This window comes from Herpailurus yagouaroundi, unplaced genomic scaffold (assembly GCF_014898765.1).
Source record: "Herpailurus yagouaroundi ecotype Mexico unplaced genomic scaffold, PumYag 208, whole genome shotgun sequence".
NCBI classification, from domain to species: Eukaryota; Metazoa; Chordata; class Mammalia; order Carnivora; family Felidae; genus Herpailurus; species Herpailurus yagouaroundi.
Window position 1 is genome coordinate 5,895,809 of NW_024412439.1, and position 21,155 is coordinate 5,916,963.

At 49.2% G+C, this 21,155-nt stretch overlaps 1 protein-coding gene across 6 annotated transcripts in view; it reads right to left on the reverse strand.

Moving 5' to 3' along the window:
• Nucleotides 1-21,155, reverse strand: part of ARHGAP44 (Rho GTPase activating protein 44) — a 185,085-nt gene that overhangs the window by 13,980 nt on the left and 149,950 nt on the right. For all 6 annotated transcript variants that reach the window (XR_005784025.1, XM_040453167.1, XM_040453163.1 and 3 more), the window contains 6 exons: nt 19,026-19,137; nt 18,528-18,609; nt 15,939-16,019; nt 12,407-12,520; nt 11,733-11,824; nt 9,521-9,701 (listed from right to left, as the gene is read on the reverse strand). Coding sequence is in view for 5 of the 6 variants with exons in the window: in XM_040453167.1 (XP_040309101.1) it covers nt 9,521-9,701; nt 11,733-11,824; nt 12,407-12,520; nt 15,939-16,019; nt 18,528-18,609; nt 19,026-19,137 (662 nt within the window). In the remaining variant the exon portion in view is untranslated. The remainder of the gene's footprint in view (nt 1-9,520; nt 9,702-11,732; nt 11,825-12,406; nt 12,521-15,938; nt 16,020-18,527; nt 18,610-19,025; nt 19,138-21,155) is intronic.

The window sequence follows — 21,155 nt, forward strand, 5'->3', positions numbered from 1 at the left end:
ATTATCAGATGAAAAGGGCAAAAGGCTTAGTCTCAGCAGAGGAAGGGAAATGACAGGGCTTAGCTGTGGCGGTAGGTGAGGGTGACACACAGGCAGGATGGTTGCCACAGCGACCAACGGGGGGGGGGTGGCTAAGGATGTCTGTCTGCCCATCTCACCCCATCTTCCTTACCCAGTGCTCTTTTACTTAGAAGGATCTTTCCAGGGGCCTGTGGGTGGCTCAGTTAAATGGATGACTTCGGCTCAAGTCACGATCTCAAGGTTTGTGGGTTCGAGTCCCGCGTCGAGCTGTCAGCAACAGAGCCTGGAGCCTGCTTCGGATTCTGTCTCCCTCTCTCTCTGCCCCTCCCCTGCTCATGCTCTGTCCCTCTCTCAAAAGCAAACATAAAAAAAAAAAAAAAAAAAAAGATCTTTCCAATTTAGGGAAGGGGGGTGTAGCAGGGCAGGGCATGGGCTTCAGGATCAGGGCTCCTGGGGGATGCCTTCTATTTCCAGGGACATCTTCCAGCATCGGCAACCTCCGATACCAGGCTCCCTGGTGATCTGGTTTGCCAAGTGCAACGGGCTTTAGGGTCTGAATCCCAGCTTTTCTCATTACCGTGTGATATGGGTGAGTTACTTAACGTGTCACGTCCTCTGTTCGTTCTCTGTAAAATGGGAGTGATGATGACCCTCCCCCCTCCTCCTCAGGGTCATCGAGAACAAGCAGGACACTGTGTACAAACCACGGAGCAGCTACTAAGAAACCAACTAGCAGGGCTTGACAATGATGATGCTCTGTCCTTGCAGGTGCCAAGTACAGCCTTTTCTTTCTTAATCTTCATAGAGAACGAAGTAAAGACAGTGAATCCGGCCAGGAGGAGATGGAGATACCATGAAGACCCCATCTGGGCCACGTCACCCGAGTCCACAGGATCTGCCATGAGATTGTTTCCCCCTCCTAACAAAACCCCAGAGATCAGGGTGGGGGGTTCTCTGGTAGGCATAAGAGGAACAAACAAGGAATACAGTCTCTTTTGCCCAGGCTCTGGAGTCTTCCAGGAACCTGGGGAGGTGGGCCCGTGTGGGCATCAGAGGGCGGGATGCTGAAAGCCTCCCTGGATGACTGTAGGCGTCAGGAATAGAAAAATAAAGAGGGGATCCTCACCTCCCTAAGTCTTACTGCCTAGCCCGGGTCGTCAGGGCAGGAAAAAAGGGAAGAACAGGGGTCGTCTTGGCTGAAGGGTTCTTTGGGAAGCCAAACCTGTGACGGGCAGCAGGGGACTCGGGCAGAAATGGCCACAACACTCCGCCCCACAGAGGCCTTCCACGTCCCGGGCGGGGGGCTGGGGGGACGTCCGGCAACCTTCCTCGGTCCTCGGCCAGTCCATTTTGGCTTTAGTGCATCTTCTCTCGCGGAACCAGCCCGAACGCCCACAGCGGGTGGAGCCAAAAAGCCATTTCAGGTGTTCTCAGTGAGATGGAACACCATCCACCCAGTGAGTGGAAAGGAAGGGGCTGGTCAGAGTACCTCATGGACGGAGAAAGCGTACCCAGGCACGTCGCTATCTTAAAAACGGCACGACGCCACTCATCACTCAAAATTCCAGCCTGTGTGCTAAAAGCAGCCAACGCTGGCCACGTACGGAGGATTGTTCTAAACACTTCATAAGCCAAATTTTATTTAATGCTCAAAGCAACTCTCAGGTGGGTGCCTACTATCATTTCCCCATTTTGCGTATCAAGAAACTGAGGCAGTCAGAGATTAGGTGACCTCCCAAGGTCACGGGGCCAGAATTTGAACTTGGAGAGAGCCTGACCCCAAAGCTCACATGCCGCATGCTCAGAGTATGCAAGGCTTCTTCTTCTCCCACAAGGTGGGTGGACGGAGAGAACGGAAAGGTCAGACCTATAAATGTCTCCTTGGTGCAGGAAAGGAAGTGATGTTCTTGTTCGAAAGCCTGTAACCTGGCAGGCCACACAGGAAAAGCCTAAAAGCCAGAATCTTAAAGATGAAGAGACAAAGGACTGCCTCCGTGGGGGGAGGGAAGGAAAAAACCCAAGTCTGAAAGATGGAAAATCCAGCTGCAAGGACACGTCTACAGGGGTGCCTGGGGGGGCTCAGTCGGTTGAGCGTCCGACTCCAGCTCGGGTCATGATCTCACGGTTCGTGGGTTGAAGCCCCATGTCGGGCTCTGTGTCGACAGCTCAGAGCCTGGAGCCTGCTTCCGATTCTGGGTCTCTCTCTCTCTCTCTCTCTCTCTCTCTCTGCCCTTCCCCTGCTCATGCTCTGTCTCTCAAAAATAAACATTAAAAAAAAGTAAAAAGAATAGGTAGATCGTCACGGGTTAGCTGTTGCTTTTTTTTCCCCTCTGCAGGGCAGCTAGCTGCCACGCAGCTCCTGGATCCCCGGTCAGGGACAATCCTAGCCAGAGGTATTAACTAATATATGGCTTTGAAGTATTTTAAGTCTATAGAGATCTGGAAGGTTTTGATTTTTGTTCTAAAGATCAGTTGCATTGGGCAAAAGCCGGCCAAGGGAGAGGAGACAAGAAATGCGTCTGTCATCAGACGGGAGGCCCTGGGGAATCTGGGTGGCTCTCCAGGCATCCACGGAAGACTTTCAAGTTCAAGGAACGTTTAAGATACACTTGGGGGCCAGGAAGCAGTGGCAGGGGCCTTGGGGGTCACCACATGGTGAGTGACAGGAAACCTAAAAATCCGAAGACTTACCCTTGCCTACACGCACCTGGGAAGGCCAGACTCGGGTAATTTCCAGTCCCTCCAGGGATGATCCCTTTTTTAAATACCTAACAACAAAGTTTCGTAACCTCCCCAGTACAAATAAAGACTGGAGTCATCTGGCCACATTTCTCGGCCCGGGCCTGGGCCAAGAATTTACCTCTCCAAGGTCCATTTGGCCAGTACAAATCCAAAATAGGAGTCAACTTTCCCACTGGTACCCAGGATGACTAGGTGAGCTCGTCTGCAGAAGGGTTCAGGTTCTATCGGAAATAAAATGAACGCACCAGACAGACATCCATGACACGTCTTTTGGGGTCGCTGCCTTCGCTGTTCATCCTCCCCTTCAGCGTCTATAGAACACCTGATAGCCGCAATTACAGAAGCAAGGCCCTTGGACCACTAGCTGTGATTATCACGCGACCGCCGACTTCGATTTAATGAATTTGGGAAACAGAGCACGCCACAGCGCCCTCAGGAAGATCTGTGACACATGACAGACTCTAAGAGGTCACACGCTAAACCAACTGGTCTCCGTGTGTTGAATCATGTGTGTTAGGAGTCCATTAGACCCCAGACTCCCAAGCCAATACGACCAACAGCGGAACCAGTATTCCAGAAAGCACCATTCACATTGCTCTTGGACCTCCTCAATTAAAGACGCCTATCCCGAGCTGAACATCTAGATGAAGGTCCAGGCGGGTGGGACAAGACCCATCAGAGAGTGGCTGTCACACACAGGCTAAGGATGTGTCGTGCACCAAGCTGAGCTCTAAAGGAGATCACGAGCTCTGGTGGAAAGATCCTCGTAGATTTGTGGGCTGCTGATAGAACACCCCTGACGACCAGACCGCCGTGAGACAAGTGAAATGGCGACAGGCACGTCAGGTTTTAAGACTTGAAAGAGGAGCCACATGTTGGTCTTCTGAGTCGGAAGAGCCAAGGCCACTGGGATTTCTGTGGACAGACTGCTGTCCCGCTGGGACCCAAGAGGCTAGAACTGAGCAGAGGCAGCGGGACAGATGTGCCACCGGCAGGGTTAAGTGAGGAGAGCGTGAGCCAGAGCCAGAAGGCAGTTAACAGACAGCAGGGAACCCGGTGTGTACGGAATGGGCCGTGTTGGTACCGGTGAGGTCTCTCAAGTATATAACAGGCAGTGGGCTGGGAGCGGAGGCAGAGGGGAGTACAAAGGGGGAGGACCATAGCCATCAGGTAGCGACGTGAGCGAGCAGGGAGGCTCCGCTGTTGACGTCACTTCTCTTCCTGCCTCTGGCCTGTCCACGGGCCTCTCGACCATCCCAGGTGAGTTTGTGCAGACCCTGCCGATGCATGCATCTGACAAATGCTCAGGGCCCCTGGGTCCCTCCTGACTAATGGGCAAGAGAGTGTAGACACCTTGCCAACTCTTTAGGCAGGAGGGTTCACATAAACTATCTGATAGGACCAGGGCGCATGGGTGGCTCAGTCGGTTAAGCATCTGACTTTGGCTCTGGACACGATCTCATGGTTCGTGAGTTCGAGCCACGCGTCAGGGCTCTGTGCTGACAGCATGGAGCCTGCTTGGGATTCTCTCGCTCTCCTTCTCTCTCTCTCTCTCTCTCTCTCTGTCCCTCCCCCTCTTGTGCTCTCTCTTAAAATAAATAAACTTAAAAAAAAATTTTTTTTTTCAATTGTATCATTGCCAAGTTCTTTATTCAGAATGGCAAAATCTTTCTGTGGTTCGGTGGTTCTCAGCCCTAGATGCATGTTAGAATCAGCCAGGACACCTTTAAAAAACCACCAATGCCTGAATCCCAGCCCAGGCCTATTAAATCATCCTAGAGGAATGGGGTTGGGGCCTCAGGACAGCAGTATTCTTTTTTTAAAGCACGTTTTAGCTTTTATTGCATAAGAAGCCACCCTCGAAACAAACCAGCTTATTTATCTGGGTCTCAAATCCACACCTTTGGCAGAGTTTGGCAGGTACGGCTTGTATGTTCTACACGGCACTAGCTGAGATGGTCTGGCTTGGTGAGGACACCTCCCGAGACGATTCCCTTACTGGGTGCTGGCTGTCAGCTCGGTGCTCAGCTGGGGATGAAGGCGGGGTGGGGGGTGGTTCACTTCTCTCCAGTGAGAAGAGTGGAGAGCGCTTGGGCTCCAAGAGTGGCTGCTTGGGCTCCCACACGGTGAGCTACTTGGGTTCCAAGAGCGAGTGCTTGGGAGACCCAGGCACAATCAACAGGGCTCTTTCTGACCCTGTTGAAGTTCTGGTAGATCTCTTCCACCACATTCTGTTAGTTAAGTCACGGACGCCAAATCATCGCCAAAGGGAGCGTGGCTAGATTTCAACCCCCAGTGGGAGGAGAACCAAGCACCTGCCGCCATTTTCACCATGACGTGCCCGGCACGCATTTGCGGCGAAGGGAGGTATTAGGGCCCTGTGGCTGCTGTAACAAGTACCACAAAGCTGGGAAATGACAGACATCCATTCTCTCGTAGTTCTGGAGGCCAGGAGTCCAGGATCCGTGGGAATGGGCCGAAGCCAAGGTGTCAGCAGGACTGTGCTCCCTCCAGAGGCTCCAGGACAGAGGCTACGTCTTGGCTCTTCCAGTATTTGGTGGCACATACTACTTAGCACATGGCCACATCTTTAGATCTCTCTCTGCTCCATTTCTGCATTTTGCCTTCTCTGTGTGCCTATGTCAAATCTTCCGCATTTTAGGACACGTGTGATTGCATTGAGGGTCCGCCCTGATAATCCAGAGTGATCCCCTTAGTTCAAGGTCCTCGTTTTAATCACATCTGCAAAGACGCTTTTCCCAATTAAGGTAATATTTACAGGTTCCGTGGTTCAGGACCTGCTATCTTTGGGGCGGGGGGGGGGGTCATTATTCTGCCAACCAGAACAATGAAAAAAGGCTGATGTGAGCTCGTAAATCTGCCTCCAGGTCTTACTAAAGACACTCCGTTTTCTAAGTCATCCTGAATCAGAGGCATCAGGACCAAAGCCTGGAGCTGGGATGGGAGTGAACCACCTTGAATAATGTCTGGGACAAGAGAGCCATCGGCCAGAAACACACTGCTGGCACTGAAGGGGAACACACCATTTCTTCTAAGTGTTGGCCAGTTTTTTTCTTTTCTTTTTTTTCTTTCTTTCTCTCTCTCTTCTTTCTCTTCCTTCCTTCCTTCCTTTTCTTCTTTCTTTCCTTCTTTCCTTCTTTTCTTTCTTTCTCTCTTTCTTTCTTTCTCTTTCTTCCTTCCTTCCTTCCTCCCTCCCTTTCTTTCTTCCTTCTCTTTCTTTCCTTCTTCTTTCTTTCCTTCTTTCCACTCTTTCATTCCTTCCTTCCTCTTTCTTTCTTTCTTTCTTTCTTTTTCTTTCAGTAATGGCATTATTGACATACAATTGGTGGTTTTGTTTTTTAACTTGACCAAAATGCTTTGACAAAATGAGCTTTAATTTATCACTGTTTCAAGGGGTAGTTTGGAGACTTTAACATGTGTCTCATAGATTTGGGGTGCCTGGGTGGCTCAGTTGGTTAAGCATCTGACTCTTGATTTTAGCTCAGGTCACGATCTCGCAGTTTGTGAGCTCGAGCCCCGTGTCAGGCTCTGCACTGACAGCAAAGGGCCTGCTTGGGATTCTCTTTGTCCCTCCCCTGCTCGTGTACTTTCTCTCTCAAAATAAATGAACATTAAAGTAAATAAAACAAGTGTCTCATAGATTTTAGGAGCTCAGAAATGGGATGAACGTGGAGACTTCCCCTACTATTACTAAAACAACACAGGGACTCAGCTGACGTAAATTCCTTTCTTCTCCCCCAGAACATTTACTCACAACCTTGGGGTTCTAGATCTGTTAAAGCCAGTTAAGATCTGATCATCTGTAAGCCCACTGAACCTTAAAACACCTGTGCCAGTACCCCATTACCCTAGGCTGGGAAGCCCTCTGCTTAATTTAATGTTTAATACAATTTTTTAAAATATTTATTTTGGGGCGCCTGGGTGGCGCAGTCGGTTAAGCGTCCGACTTCAGCCAGGTCACGATCTCGCGGTCCGGGAGTTCAAGCCCCGCGTCGGGCTCTGGGCTGATGGCTCAGAGCCTGGAGCCTGTTTCCGATTCTGTGTCTCACTCTCTCTCTGCCCCTTCCCAATTCATGCTCTGTGTCTCTCTGTCCCAAAAATAAATAAACGTTGAAAAAAAAAATAAAAAAATAAAAAAAAATAAAATATTTATTTTGAGAGAAAGAGACAGAGCACAAGCAGGGGGAGGGGCAGAGAGTGGGGGAGACACAGAATGCGAAACAGGTTCCAGGCTCTGAGCTGTCAGCACAGAGCCCAACGTGAGGCTCGAACCCACGAACTGCGAGATGGTGACCTGAGCTGAAGTCGGATGCTTAACCGACTGAGCCACCCAGGCGCCCCAATACAAATCTTACAATTCATAAATGTATCCGTTTAGGGTGCCAAGAGTAATTCGCATAGTGCATCCCCTATACCCTAAAGGTGCCAGTTTCTGGCTTTCAGTCAGAATTGTATGCAGAAGGCGCATTTCATTTACAAAGTTCTCGAATGCCAGGATGTCATCAGAGATGAGGCAGCGGCTTAAAATATCATCATTCAAGGGGCACCTGGGTGGCTCAGTCGGTTAAGCACCAGACTTCGGCTCAGGTCGTGATCTCACTGTTTGTGAGTTCGAGCCCCGCGTCAGGCTCTGTGCTAATGCCTTGGAGCCTGGCGCCTGCTTCAGATTCTGTGTCTCCCTCTCTCTCTGCCCCTCCCCCGATTGCACTGTCTCTCTCTCTAAAAAAAAAAAAAAGAAAATGAAAAATAAATAAATAAAATATCATTCAAGCTTCTGCAACTTCCTGTGTATTTTGGGGGCCGGTGGACTTTGTCCCAAGATTCCATAGTGGTAACTCTCCCATGGATGGCATCTGGATTGCTTTTCATGGGTGCCTGGAACCAGAGTCTGGGAGGACAGAGCTGCACAACTCTGATGGAGAAACACTAGGATCCAAGGAGTTCTCCAGAACCCAGCCAGGTCCAGAATTCACCCTCCGGGGTGTATCCCCTCGGCTCAACGAACTTCACAAAGGAATAGCTGCTTCGCCTGAGATTAAAAACAAAATCTGAGGGGCGCCTGGGTGGCGCAGTCGGTTAAGCGTCCGACTTCAGCCAGGTCACGATCTCGCGGTCTGGGAGTTCGAGCCCCGCGTCGGGCTCTGGGCTGATGGCTCGGAGCCTGGAGCCTGTTTCCGATTCTGTGTCTCCCTCTCTCTCTGCCCCTCCTCCGTTCATGCTCTGTTTCTCTCTGTCCCCCAAAAATAAATAAACGTTGGAAAAAAAAAAATCTGAGGCACCTGCTAATATGCACTTGTCTGTCTCTTCTCTGTCTCTCTGACTTTCTCTTACAATGCAACGATCAGATTCTAAGTATGCTCTTTTTTTTTTTTTTTTTAATAGATTTAAGGAATTTCTCCTACTCCCTGCAGCGTCTAAGAATTCCCAGTCCTTCTTCCCCCCTTCGCTGGAGAGCAACCAACCACACAGAGCAGGTAATCAGGACACGAGACACAATGCACAGCAAGAGTCTGGTGGGTAAGGAGGTAAGCAGGGACCCTGGCCCCTTCTGAGCATGCCTCTGTCAATCCCACGACACAGGTCTGGGTCCCCGCTCGGAAAACAAGAGGGGCGCGTGGTAAGACGCACGCACCCCTACAGTTCCTGGTTTCCAACCTTCCGTCTGTAGCCCTTCGGGTCAGATGCCTTTCAAGCAAGCGGGCCTTTCTGGCTGCCTCGTGATCTGTCGGGGAGACGGAAGTTGTGACTGCTACGCTTCTGTCATCTGAATTTCTGACATTCCTGTCCAACGCTTTACAGTCCTGGTCCGGCTCAAAGGAGCAGTTGCTGCCTTTGATTTCATGGCGGCAACTTTCCGTTCTTAACCGAAGTTTACTTGACTGACTCCCTGGACCAACGATGCAACCCAATCCTTCTCTGAGACATATTTTCGCGGAGGCCCCCGGCTTGCGGCCGTGCGCGGTCCTCGTGGTCGTGGCTGACGCTCACCGCGAATCAGCCGTGCTTGTTAGAAAACACGTTTATGCCCCTTTTATTTGCTTTGGGGATCCTAGGAGGCAGTTGCACGTTATGGAAACTGATTTCACAGCAGCGTGGAGGGGGTCATTCCTATGCAAGTGAAGCGGAAGGCATTGATGAGTCTCCCCCGGGGACTGTGGCATCAGGAGGTATAGGCGTCCATCATAAGAGACGGGAAAAAGTCTTAGAAACTGACAGGTGACACACAGATTGCGTCAGGTTGTAGGTTTTACTCTCGGTCTTAAAGAGACCGAGGCTGGAAACGTAAAAGCGTGCATTCAAGGCGCTGTTCGTGCAGGAACGTTGACGGACAATGCAGGTGAGCAGAGCCATCGTCAACGAGGAACCGTTTAGGATTTGAGAACTGACGTACGCTGATAAATTTGGAGTCAAAACATAAAGCGTGTTCCCATCTTTTAATTCCCCTTGCTGGCAGACTTTTTTTTCCTTCTTTTGATGATAACTAATGAGTATCGATCACAACCCTCATTTCAGAAGGTTGCACTTACCTTCGCCCCTAAAGCCAGGGAAGCGAGCCAAGGGACTCAATCTAAATAGCACAGAGGAAAACCTCAAACAGGAGGCAACAGCCTGATTGCTACAAATCCCCTAAATTGCTGCCAGAGAGGGCACCCTGCCTGGCAATCCGGTTCCGTGTTACCTCTCGGCCCCTCCCGGCTCCAACCCCCAACGCTGAGAAAGGCACACTAAGTCATACCCATCCTTTTTGTAAAACTCCAGCATCATATTATCCGTGGCGACGCTGAGGGGCCGGCGGATCTGCTCGGGCTGGCGACGGTCAGTGGGGTCCATGTCTGGGGAGGGCATTGAGCTATAGTTGGCGTTGTGGTTCACGTGTACCGGACTCCCATAATTCCCTGTGATGTTGAACTCTATCTCTGTGGGGAAGAAAGAAATAGGTGTACGTGATCTATGGGTCCGTCACACCCTTCCTGGGCAGGAGAGATATGAGCAGAGATAGGCTCTCATTTACACTTCACCCCTAGAAAACTCTGTCCCGTGGTTCAATGTTAGGTCACCTGTTGATATGAATTCATCTTAACATAATTCATCACATCAGCAGGTGCACACAACTGCTCACCTCTCACATTAATATGATGGGCACTTAATAAAGCAATTTCTATTTGTGATTTTAAAAACAACATGGGGTGCCTGGGTAGCTCAGTCAGTTAAGCATCTGATGTCGACTCAGGTCATGATCTCACGGTTCATGAGTTCAAGCCCCGCCTTGGGCTCTGTGCTGATGGCTCAGAGCCTGGAGCCTGCTTTGGATTCTGTGTCTTATTCTCACTCTGCCCCTCCCTTGTTTGTGTTCTCTCTGTCTCTCAAAAATAAATAAGTGTAAAAAAAGATTAAAAAAAAAAAACAAAAACCCAAACTTAAACAAGGAACAGTTGGGGTATTTTCTGAAAAAGACAAAATCATCCATTTCAAACCTCATGGTTAAAAGTGAAACACCAGAGCAGTCTTAATTAAATCAGGAAAAAGGACAATGCCTACAATCACCACTGTTACTTAACGCTGTTGGAGAAGCTGGCCAATGGAATAAGTCAAGAAAATGAAATAAGAGGAAAGATCGTTATTTTTAGTGATGATGATGTCTTTCTGGAAAACCAAAGAGAAAAAATTAGGAAGGACTGGAAGCAGAGATTTCACTAAGGTCACTAAGGGGGTGTTGGTGATCAAGTGACATCAGAAATATCCCAAACTTCCCTCACCATTTCCTATCTGCAACAGAAATGAATCCACTCATCCACAAACTTACAGTGTTATGCCTTAGACTCCTATTCCCTTCTTTCTTTATGCCGATTTCCCACCCTCACTCAACTTGATGTCACTGACAGAACTTTTAGGACATTAGCAGTTAAGAACCTTCACGGTCAAACACACAAAACCAAGTCAACACCATCAAACTTCTTCCATGTTGATCATCTGAGTGATTACTGCTGATGGACAGAGGACAGAATTATTAACATTCTATCCTCACAGGAGGTAAACAGTTTCCTGTAGCATAGCCAAAGCACATCCTTAATGTTTACTAAACACAAGGTACAGTGTTCTTTTTTTTTCTTTTGAAAACAAACAAATTAGTACAGCAACTGCTCTCTCCCAAAAGCTGTTACCTTCAGCGTTATCCCCTTCTGCTATGCTGCTTTTTGAACATTTATGAGGCATCATCCAAGCGAGCCACCTTTACAGCCTAATTCTGAACCGGATCCAAAAAAGAACCTGATTGCCTTTGAGCCTCACCTTTACATTTTGAGGGCAACTCAAAGGACACACAAAAGGAGTAACAAAAAGATGGCACCCGGGGGATCGCCGAGCCCTGGATAAAAATTCATGCGCATCTCAGATCTATGCGGCATCTATGAAAGCAGGCGATCTCGCTTTCTTTTCTGCTCCAGCATTTCATAATTCACAGATGTGAAGACACCACGGTGTGGATGTGAGACCAGTAAAATCCACAGACATGGTTGGTGCAGGCAATGGACAGCAATTGTTACTTAGCCAGGGATTAGACAGTAAGACACTGACATGACTGTCCACACCCTACCTGAGTGTGTGTGTGTGTGTGTGTGCGCGCGCGCGCACGCGTTTGTGTAGGAGCATTAATAACAAACACTTTTGGTTTCAAAAGTTTCGAGGGGTGCCTAGGTGGCTCAGTCGGCTGAGCGTCTGACTTTTGATTTTGGCTCAGGTTGTGACCTCACGGTTGGTGAGTCTGAGGCCCACGTCGGGCTCTGTGCTGATGGTGTGGAGCCTGCTTGGGATTCCGTGTCTCTCTCCACCCCCTCCCCTGCTCACTACCTCTCTCACAAAATAATTAAAATAAACTTAAGAATAAAGTCTTGCACCCACAGTAACACTCTGGTTCTTCTCCACCCCCACACCTCAATGCCGCCACATACCTCCAGGGAAGAACCAGTCTGCATGCTGGATGATGGGTTCGACAATCCCGACAATCTGCAGTGAAACCGTGGTCATCATCTCCGTGATGTTCCTGCCGGCGCAGAGGAGAGGGGGGCAGGGCTGGGTCACCGGCGGGGGCAGGGAGGTACGTCTGGCCCCACAGCCCAGGGCCGGAAGCCTGCAGACCTAGGTCTAAGGGTAGGCTTTCTCTTTGCAAGGGCACTTGACCTTTCTGAGCCTCTCCTTCCCTTCCTCAGAATGGGGTAACCACAAAAGGCCTCCTTACAGGAGACACGTCAATGGATAATATACATAAAACTGTCTGCTTTCCAACTGTTCTCTCTTATGAGACGGCCCTCTATCCCCCAGGTCCAGATGCTGGGGATGTGCGCTCTTCGGAGAGAGTCAGGAAGGCCTGGAACAGCTTGCCTGGCCTGGTGCTGACTCAGATTAGCTCAGAGAAGACCCTCACCGCAGACCCGTAGCTCTGAGACCATCATGGAGAAGGAGCTACAGAATTCTGGGTCTCCTCCTGAGTCTGAAACCTGAGCAGGCCAAGAGAGAAACAGAACTTGGCAAATAAATGAGGCCGATGATATGCTGGGGGCCCCGGTCGTGCCCTCTGCCACCCGCCCCATACCTCACCCATTCGCGTGTTCTGCCCTGTACTCACCCTTCTGCTTGTGGCCACAGCAAGTTGGGGCCCAACACAATTGCCATGTTGCTGGGAGTCATCTTGTTCACATCTTGATATTCTGATAGCTTGGATAAAAATTTGATCAAGTATCTGAAAGGGAGTCACAAGGGCCAGGTTGAACCAGGGCTCAGCCCCAGCCGTGTTCCCCCAGCACAGGGCAGACACTTCTCTCCCCCACAGCCCATCTTACCGACAGCCAGACTCCTACACCCCGCCTTATAATGAAGACACATCATGGAAGAGGACACGAGAATAGTTTACAGACAGACAGACTCACATGCCAGGACGCGGCTACCTGTCAACATCTACATCACCTAACCCTGGCCGGAGAAATTGCCCATCTTTCCCTTTGACTCCATTATCTAGTGACCTAAAGTCCCTCTTGTTCTTCAAGCCTCAGTTGCCTGCCACCCTCCCTGTGTGCAGAGGTGAGAAGCAAAGTGTCCAGGTGTCACCGGCAGGGACCTCCACATGCTAGGGGTGGGATTAACCTCAGGGGGGCTTTCAGAGCTAATGGAAAAAGAAATTAAACACAGGGGCGCCTGGGTGGCTCAGCCGGTCGAACGTCCGACTTCGGCTCAGGTCACGATCTCACGGTTCGTGGGTTCGAGCCTTGCCTAGGGCTCTGTGCTGATGGCTCAGAGCCCGGAGCCTGCTTCGGATTCTGTGTCTCCCTCTCTCTGCCCCTCTCCTGCTCATGCTCTGTCTGTCTCAAAATAAATAAAAAACATTAAAAAAAAATTAAAAAAAAAGAAGTTAAACACAGAGCTAGCACACGAGCCAGGTACTCACTCCTGGAGATGTACCCAAGAGAAATACACCCACACATACGCATTTGTGCACAGGTGTGCACAGTATTAAGTCAGCTAAGAAGTGGAGACCACCCAAATGTCCAGCAAGGGAGGACCGGATGAATGAAACGTGGTCTGTCCGTACAACGGAATACTATTCACCCACGAAAAGGAACAGAATACCGACACACGCTACCACATGGATGAACCTTGAGGACACGATGCTATGTGAAAAAAGCCAGACACGAAAGACCTCATGTTGTGCATGTTGCGTAAGCCCACCTAGAGGAAGTTTCCAGAGAGGTACCTCCGCAGAGACAGAGAAGGCAGATTAGCGTTTGCCGGGGGCTGGGTTGGGGGGAGATGGGGAGTGGCTGCTAACGGAAACAGCGGCTACTAATGGCGGCGATTGAGATGGTCTAAAAACTAGGGGTGATAGCTGTGGGACTCTACAAACACACCAACAACCACGACACTGCACCCACCAAGAGGACACAACGGTATAGGACTTCTATCGCAAGGAACTATTGAAGGAGCCATACGTTAGATCGCTCTTGGGATTTTTTTGTTAATGTTTACTTATTTTGAGAGAGAGAGAGAGAAAGAGAGGGAAGGAGGGAGGGCAGGCACATGTGAGCAGGGGAGGGGCAGAGAGAGACAGGGAGAGAGAGAATCCCGAGCAGGCTCTGTGCTGTCAGTGTTGAGCCCGACATGGGGCTCGATCCCACGAACCGTGAGATCATGAGCTGAGCCAAAATCGAGAGTCGGACGCTCAACCGAGCCACCCAGGCGCCTGTACTTGTTGTAAAATATACATAAAAAATTACCACCTTGATCATTTTCAAGTGTTAAGTACTTTTGCACTGGGAAGCAATCATCACCACCATCCTCCAGACCTTTTGTGGCTTCCAGAATAGAATCTCTGTCCCCATTGAACGCTACTGTCCCGGCTCCTGTCCCCCTCCCCCAGGCCCTGGCAAACACCCCTTTGCTTTCTGTCCCCGTGAACGTGATGGCTCCAGGTACCACATACATGTGGAATCACACAGTATTGGTCCTTTTGCGTCTGGCTTCTTTCATTTAGCACGAGGTTCTCAAGGTTTATCCATGTAGTAGCACGTGTCAGAATCCCCTTCCTAAAAAGGCTGAATATTGCATTACATGTATATACTGTTTCTGTTACCCATCGACGGACATTTGGGCTGATTTCACCTCTTGGCTAGTACGGATAACGCTGTCATGAACATTAGTGTGCGAGCAACAAGTCCCAGCTTTCGAATAATCCATTGGGCACATACAGATATACCCAGACGTGGAACTGCTGGATCGTATGGTAACTCTATGTTTAATTTTTTTAAGGGTCCGCCACACCGTCGGCTCTTGGGATTTTTAACAGGAAGGCGGAAATAGGCAGATGGAGACAGGCACTGACGCTGAAAATCTGCATCTGGGGAAGCACTGAGGAGAGGTGACAGGGCCAGGAGAAGTTGCTGGCAAGCCAAAAGGGATAAGGAAGCAGAGAGTGTGAAGGCGCAGAAAAGATCCGCCGAGCGGCGGGAAGTGAAATTGAGGCGTAGCAACTGTGAGAGACGTGTGGAAAATAGCGAAGTGCCAGATCACCAGAGGACGTTCTCCGGTCTCCATCTCCGTGCAGACCAGCTCAAGGACACGTCTGCCAACCAGCTCCACGTTTGGTCAGCTTCCCACAGGTGCACCTGAACACCTACCTTTGCGACAAACCCACAAGATCTTTTTTTTAATAAAAGAATTATTTTTAATATAATTTACTGTCAAATTGGCTAACATACAGTGTATAAAGTGTGCTCTTGGCTTTTTTTTTTTTTTTTAATGTTTATTTATTTTTGAGAGAGAGAGAGAGCGGGAGGGGCAGAGAGAGAGGGAGACACAGAATCTGAAGCAGGCTCCAGGCTCCGAGCTGTCAGCACAGAGCCTGATGGGGGGCTCGAACCCACAAACTGTGAGATCACAACCTGAGCCGAAGTTGGACGCTCAACCGAGCCACCCAGGCGCCCCTTTTAAAATTTTTTAAAGTGTTTATTTTTAACTTACACCAAAGTTAGTTAGCCTATAGTGCAATAATGACTTCAGGAGTAGGTTCCAGTGATTCATCGCCTACGTATGACACCCAGTGCTCATCCCAACAAGTGTCTTCCTTAATGCCCCTCGCCCGCTTAGCCCATCCCCCCACCCCATGCCCCACCAGCAACCCTCAGTTTGTTCTCTGTATTTAAGAGTCTCTTCTGGTTTGTCCCCTTCCCTGTTTTTTATATTATTTTTGCTCCCCTTCCCTTATGTTCATCTGTTTTGTGTCTTAAATTCCACATATGAGTGAAGCCCTATGATGTTTCTCTTTCTCTGACTGGCTAATTTCGCTTAGCATAATACCCTCTAGTTCCCTCCACGTCGTTGCAACCACATGATCTTAAAATAGGTTCCGTTAAGCTTTGCTTCTTGCAAATCAAAGAACTGAACTGCCTGAGCCAATGGCCGCCAAAGTCATAGACTGCCCTTCATTCTGCGTCTTCATTTGCAAAATGGCAGGGTTGTTTGAGGGTGGAAAGAGAGCCTGTGCAGTAACCGTGCCTGGCACCCCATACAAGGCTGTGCATGCTAGTTACCAGGACTATTAGCCGGGAAGCCAAGTGTCTGTGGCCTCAATAACTCCGATCCCGTGTCTCCAGGATCCATCCACTTACCGGATGTTGTTGTGATTGGCCTTGGGCAATTTTTCACAAGCATTCCACAGCGCCTGAAGCCTCTTGTCTTGCTCCTGAATACTGGGAAATAAATGGGAAAGCCACTGGTTGAGCTTGAAGCAATGAAATCTCACTGGCAATCGTATTAACCAGTCATCGTACTATGTGGGTATAAGAAACCAACTATCGGGGCGCCTGGGTGGCTCAGTCGGTTAAGCGTCCAACTTTGTCTCAGGACGTGATCTCGCGGTTCGTGAGTTCGAGCTCCGTGTCGGGCTCTGTGCTGACAGTGTGGAGCCTGCTTGAGATTCCCTCTCTCTCCCTTGATAGATAGGTATTCTTACTGTATTTTATTTTACCTTATCCCATTTTACTTTATATTTTATTTTATTTTACTTTATTTGTAAGCCCTCTGAGAATTAAAAGAAATTGCTTCTAGGACTACAGTTTGTATATGCTTCTCCTGAAAATCTACATCAAGGTTTACATGGTGAGGAAGGCCTTTCTGCTCAAAGAATCTTTTCCCCAAAAAAATTAAAAGGGAAAATGTCAGCAGGGTGAGGGCCCAGCTTTGACCCCTTGGCCTGGGGCCCAAGGCAGGGAGGTCCTCCCACAGATCGTGACCATGGCAAGAAACATGGTTTTCCCTCATTTCAGGCTGAGGAAGAGGTAAGCATTCTCCAAAACACACTTCTACTAGGAAACTGAAGACCCAATGTCCCATTTAGAAACGGAAAGGTTAACAGATCATATTTGGTCGCAAGCTGACCAAAGGCTGGACGAAGAGGGTCATGTGCAGGGAGGCCGTTAAAGACCCAGCTCCACCCTGCCCGCAATCTGGTGCCCATTACTGAGTCTCTATGTGGCCTCACTTTTCCTAATCTGTAAAATGGGCTCATGGGAGTACTTTCTGCCCGGAGTTGGCATGAGTGGTGTAAAGGAGCATCTGTACAAAGTGCTCAACGGAACGTCTGGTTCATCTCAAGCTCTCAGTTCAGCGTCTGAGAGGAGAGGGCAGACGATGCCAAGACCTGGCTAGAACCTGAAGGCCTGGCTGCCTCCCTTCTCTAGCTCATATGTCATCAAGATCACATGTACAGTCAGGAAATAGAAGGGCCAGTTTCCATCGAAGGATACAGTCTCGCTTATCCTCATCCCTAAGACCACGGGGTGGCCCCAGAGAGGCGGCAAGTACCGGACATGAGCACTTGGGTTCCTGAACCGGATCCCATTCCGCCGTTTATTAGATGCCAGGGAACCTGCCCTCACACGTCATACACCTGTTCTTCTACTCGACTTCCTCCTCCATCAGCTGGGGAAAACAGCACAACCCACTTTCGAAGGGTTACTGTGACAAATGAGTTAAAAGCGTATCGTGAGCTTATAACAGCAGCGAGCCCCTCGTAAACACGGGACAGATATGGCTCGTGATTAATACTGTCACGGAACTCACGCCCACTCTCCACGGCGAGATGTTTACACGGCCAGGCTTTTCTGATACACAGTCTCTACTCCACCTTTAAAAAAAAAAAACAACAACAAAAAACAAAACCATGGCGCTCTGAAACTTGATTGGAGCCAGCCTTCTAGAACACCACACAGATGAGCCTGGCTTCACCTCTCGGCCAGTGGGTTTTTTTTTCAGGGCCCAAGGAAGCATAAACATACTCCAGTGATCCTTCTGACAGGCTAAGCTGGCTGTGCTTTGAGACTAAACCCACAACTAGAGAGTTCTAGAAATCATGTCCCTTCTCAAGCACCCAGCAGAGACCAGCCCACTGACCAGAGATTATGTTTTTATATTAGCAATTTTTTTTAAGTTTATTTGTTTATTATTGGGGGCGGGACAGAGTGAGAGAAGGAGAGAGAATCCCAAGCAGGCTCTGTGCTGTCAGGGTGGAGCCCCATGTGGGGCTCAATCCCACAAACTGTGAGATCATGACCTGAGCCCGAATCAAGAGTTGGACGCTGAATCAACTAATCCTCTGAGGCACCCGTATATTAGCTATTAATGAGCTGTTATTAATATAGATGTAACAATTATAAGAGTCAAGGCTCTGTGACCACTCCTTTGTACTCTTCTCTCCAGAAGGAAGCACTACAATCCAGAACCTTCTATGCATTTACACTTACATGGAGCACTCCTAAAACTGTACTGCTTTGAGTATGTTGTGCTTTTTTTCCTTTTTAAAACAACAGAACATCATACGTGTCCTCGTTAACCTGTTTTATTTCACTGAAGAGTATGTCTTCCTCTCTTTTCATGCTAGCAGTGGCTCAAACAGAGCATGAGTACGTTAACAGGGCAGATACACCATAATTTATTTGGCCATGCCCCACATTCCCCACCAATGAGGCTTTACTAACTTCTAGGCTTTCATTATCCCAAATAACACTGTCATTGGCACCCTTGTTCATGCCTCTTTGGGCACATATTCGAGCATCTCTCCACGATATATACCAAGAAGTGGAGTTGTAAGATCACAGGCTAATAAGCTTTCGTAAGGCATACACAGGCTTTCATAATTTCAGCAGATACTTAAATCAACTCCAACCCACAGCACACTCCAAAAAATGTCGCGTACTCACTTGGAAGCCTGAATCCACTCGTCATAGAGTTCAAAGGTCATAAGAGGTTCTGGCAACTCTCGGAGGTAAGATTTCAAAGCTCCTGGACACAGAGACAACATCGGCTAGGAGCCACTTGCCATTGGCACAGACAAGCTCTACCAGCCGGCATCACCCATGTGGGTGACATGTGGGGATGGGTTCCCCGACCCTCACGTGGTTGCCCACGTGCACGGATCGGAGGCTCTGGCGTGGCGGTGGGACCTGGGCTTCCAGTCACGCTCGCTTCCCCCTTTTATTTCCCACCAACACCTTGTCTTTTCTTGGCACGTTGGGGAGAACTTTCTTCAAGGGGCCCGAGCAACCAGGCTTAAACCCGAGCCTGAGCGGACACATCGGAAGCACGCTGGGAGCCACTGGTTCAAGTGTCATGTGACCACAGGCCCTCCACGCTGACCCCTTCCCCGTGAGCCTCTACAGCCCAAGGGAGCACCTTGCTACGGGGAGGTGGGCGCCCACCTGCAATTGCATGGGGGTCTGCTGAGTACTCCTGCACATCGACCACACAGCAGTCCAGGGCGGCTTTTAGCTTCTTCAACTTGGAGGCAGACGGCGCCACCCGGAAGAGTCCCTGCCGACAGCACAGAGGGTCAGCGCACAGCGCCGTAACTCAAGGGAAGGGCACAAGAGCAAGGCGAACAAACAGGAAGTCTCCCCACTCCCTTCCTCCAAAATCTCCTTGCTGCCTTCTTCCCATCACCATTTTCCAATATGGCGGCTGCCTGCTCTCTGCATGTCTGCTCCTCCTTTAGACGTAAGCAACTCTGGAGCAGGAACTGAACCTCACCCACTGTTGTGTCCCCAGTGCCTAGGATGGGGTGACCCATCATTCCGGCTCGGTAGGTATTTGTTGAGTTAATGAACCCTGGGCACTCCCCAACTTCTTGTTCTTTTGTATTTAAGATATATTTTGGAGAAGGGATACGTGATCAGACGTGGAGGGCTAGGAAGCTCAACACAAAAAGGTCTATGGAGTGAGAGTGTGTGTGTGTGTGTGTGTGTGTGTGTGTGTGCGCGCGCTCTGGGCTGATGGCTCAGAGCCTGGAGCCTGTTTCCGATTCTGTGTCTCCCTCTCTCTCTGCCCCTCCCCCATTCATGCTCTGTCTCTCTCTGTCCCAAAAATAAATAAATGTTGAAAAAAAAATTATAAAAAAATAAAAAAAATAAAAAAGAAATGGGTTGGATCGTCATAAAACCACGCCCCTACCGTGGAGGAAAACCAATAGCATTTGGTGATGGACAACATCAAAGAGAAGGGAGTAGGGTCGTCAAATAGAAGCCTACAGATTTTTTATTTGGTTCCTTAAAAAAATTTTTCTTAATGTTTATTTTTGAGAGAAAGAGAGAGAGCATGAGTGGGGGAGGGGCAGAGAGAGAGGGAGACACAGAATCGGAAGCAGGCTCCAGGCTCTGAGCCATCAGCCCAGAGCCCGACGTGGGGCTCGAACTCACAGACCGCGAGATCGTGACCTGAGTGGAAGTCGGACGCTTAACCGACTGAGCCACCCAGGCGCCCCAAGCCTCTTTTCTTTTAAAGAGTGAGGGGTAGCCATTTATATCACAACAAATAACGTTTTTGTAGTTCCGTAATACATTTTATGTTAAGTCCTGTGTTTTTCTTGATCTCTTGTGTGGGTGTTTTTTAAAATCTGTGTCTATCATTGAATTTTCTTGGCATCTGGAGTGTGTTTTGATAATTTGGAAATGTTATACTTCAAGATATGAACAAATTATTTTTACATTTTGCACATGATATTTTTAAGTTATGGGTTATACAGAACTATTACACATTCCCCATCTTTTAGAGAAACGTCCTGAAATATTACAGATGAAATCACAGAACGGTCTGGGATTGGCTTCAAATTATCCAAGGCAGGCGTTGGGGGGCAGGATCGGAGGGAGAGACAAAACGGGACCGTCCATAAGCTGGGTGACGAGGCTCATTATCTTGTCTTTACGTGTTTCAGGTTTTCCATAATTCCAAGAAGTGAAGGGGGAGAAAACAATACAACAACAACCCAGTTTTACCTTCCACCGTGAAGCTATGGCTCAGGGACCATACAGACCCCTTCATCTGGTAACCGATAACAGACGTGAAAACGGCCAGCACTTAAAACGTGCTTCGTCTGGAAGGGCCGGCGTGAGAACATGCCTGGCACAGAAGAGGGGGCCAACGCGCGTCTGAGCATTCACTGGCTTCCTTGTCTTGTGCAGCCCTCAGTTTGCCGCACGGGACCCCGTGCTCGCTTACAGACTTGCAACTGTTCCGAATTAATCAGGTTTTGAACCAGTAAGTTAGAAAGCCACCACGTCCCCTTTTATACTCTGCTCGGAGATAAATGCCTGGCACGCCCTGAATATCGACTGGCTGGTCAGATCAAAGGAAGATGTTGTTGAGACCTCAAAATAAGCCTACAGAAGAAACCAAGCGTGAGGGCTGCCTCCCAGGAAATGGTTTACGCGGCAATAAAACGACAGTCGCCGCTTTCCCATAGACGTCTTCACATGTGGCTCTTAAGAAGTGCTTCCTAACGTCTCTATCAATCATGTTTTCAGGCTCTCTATGAGAGAGTTGTGATCAAAAAGGCT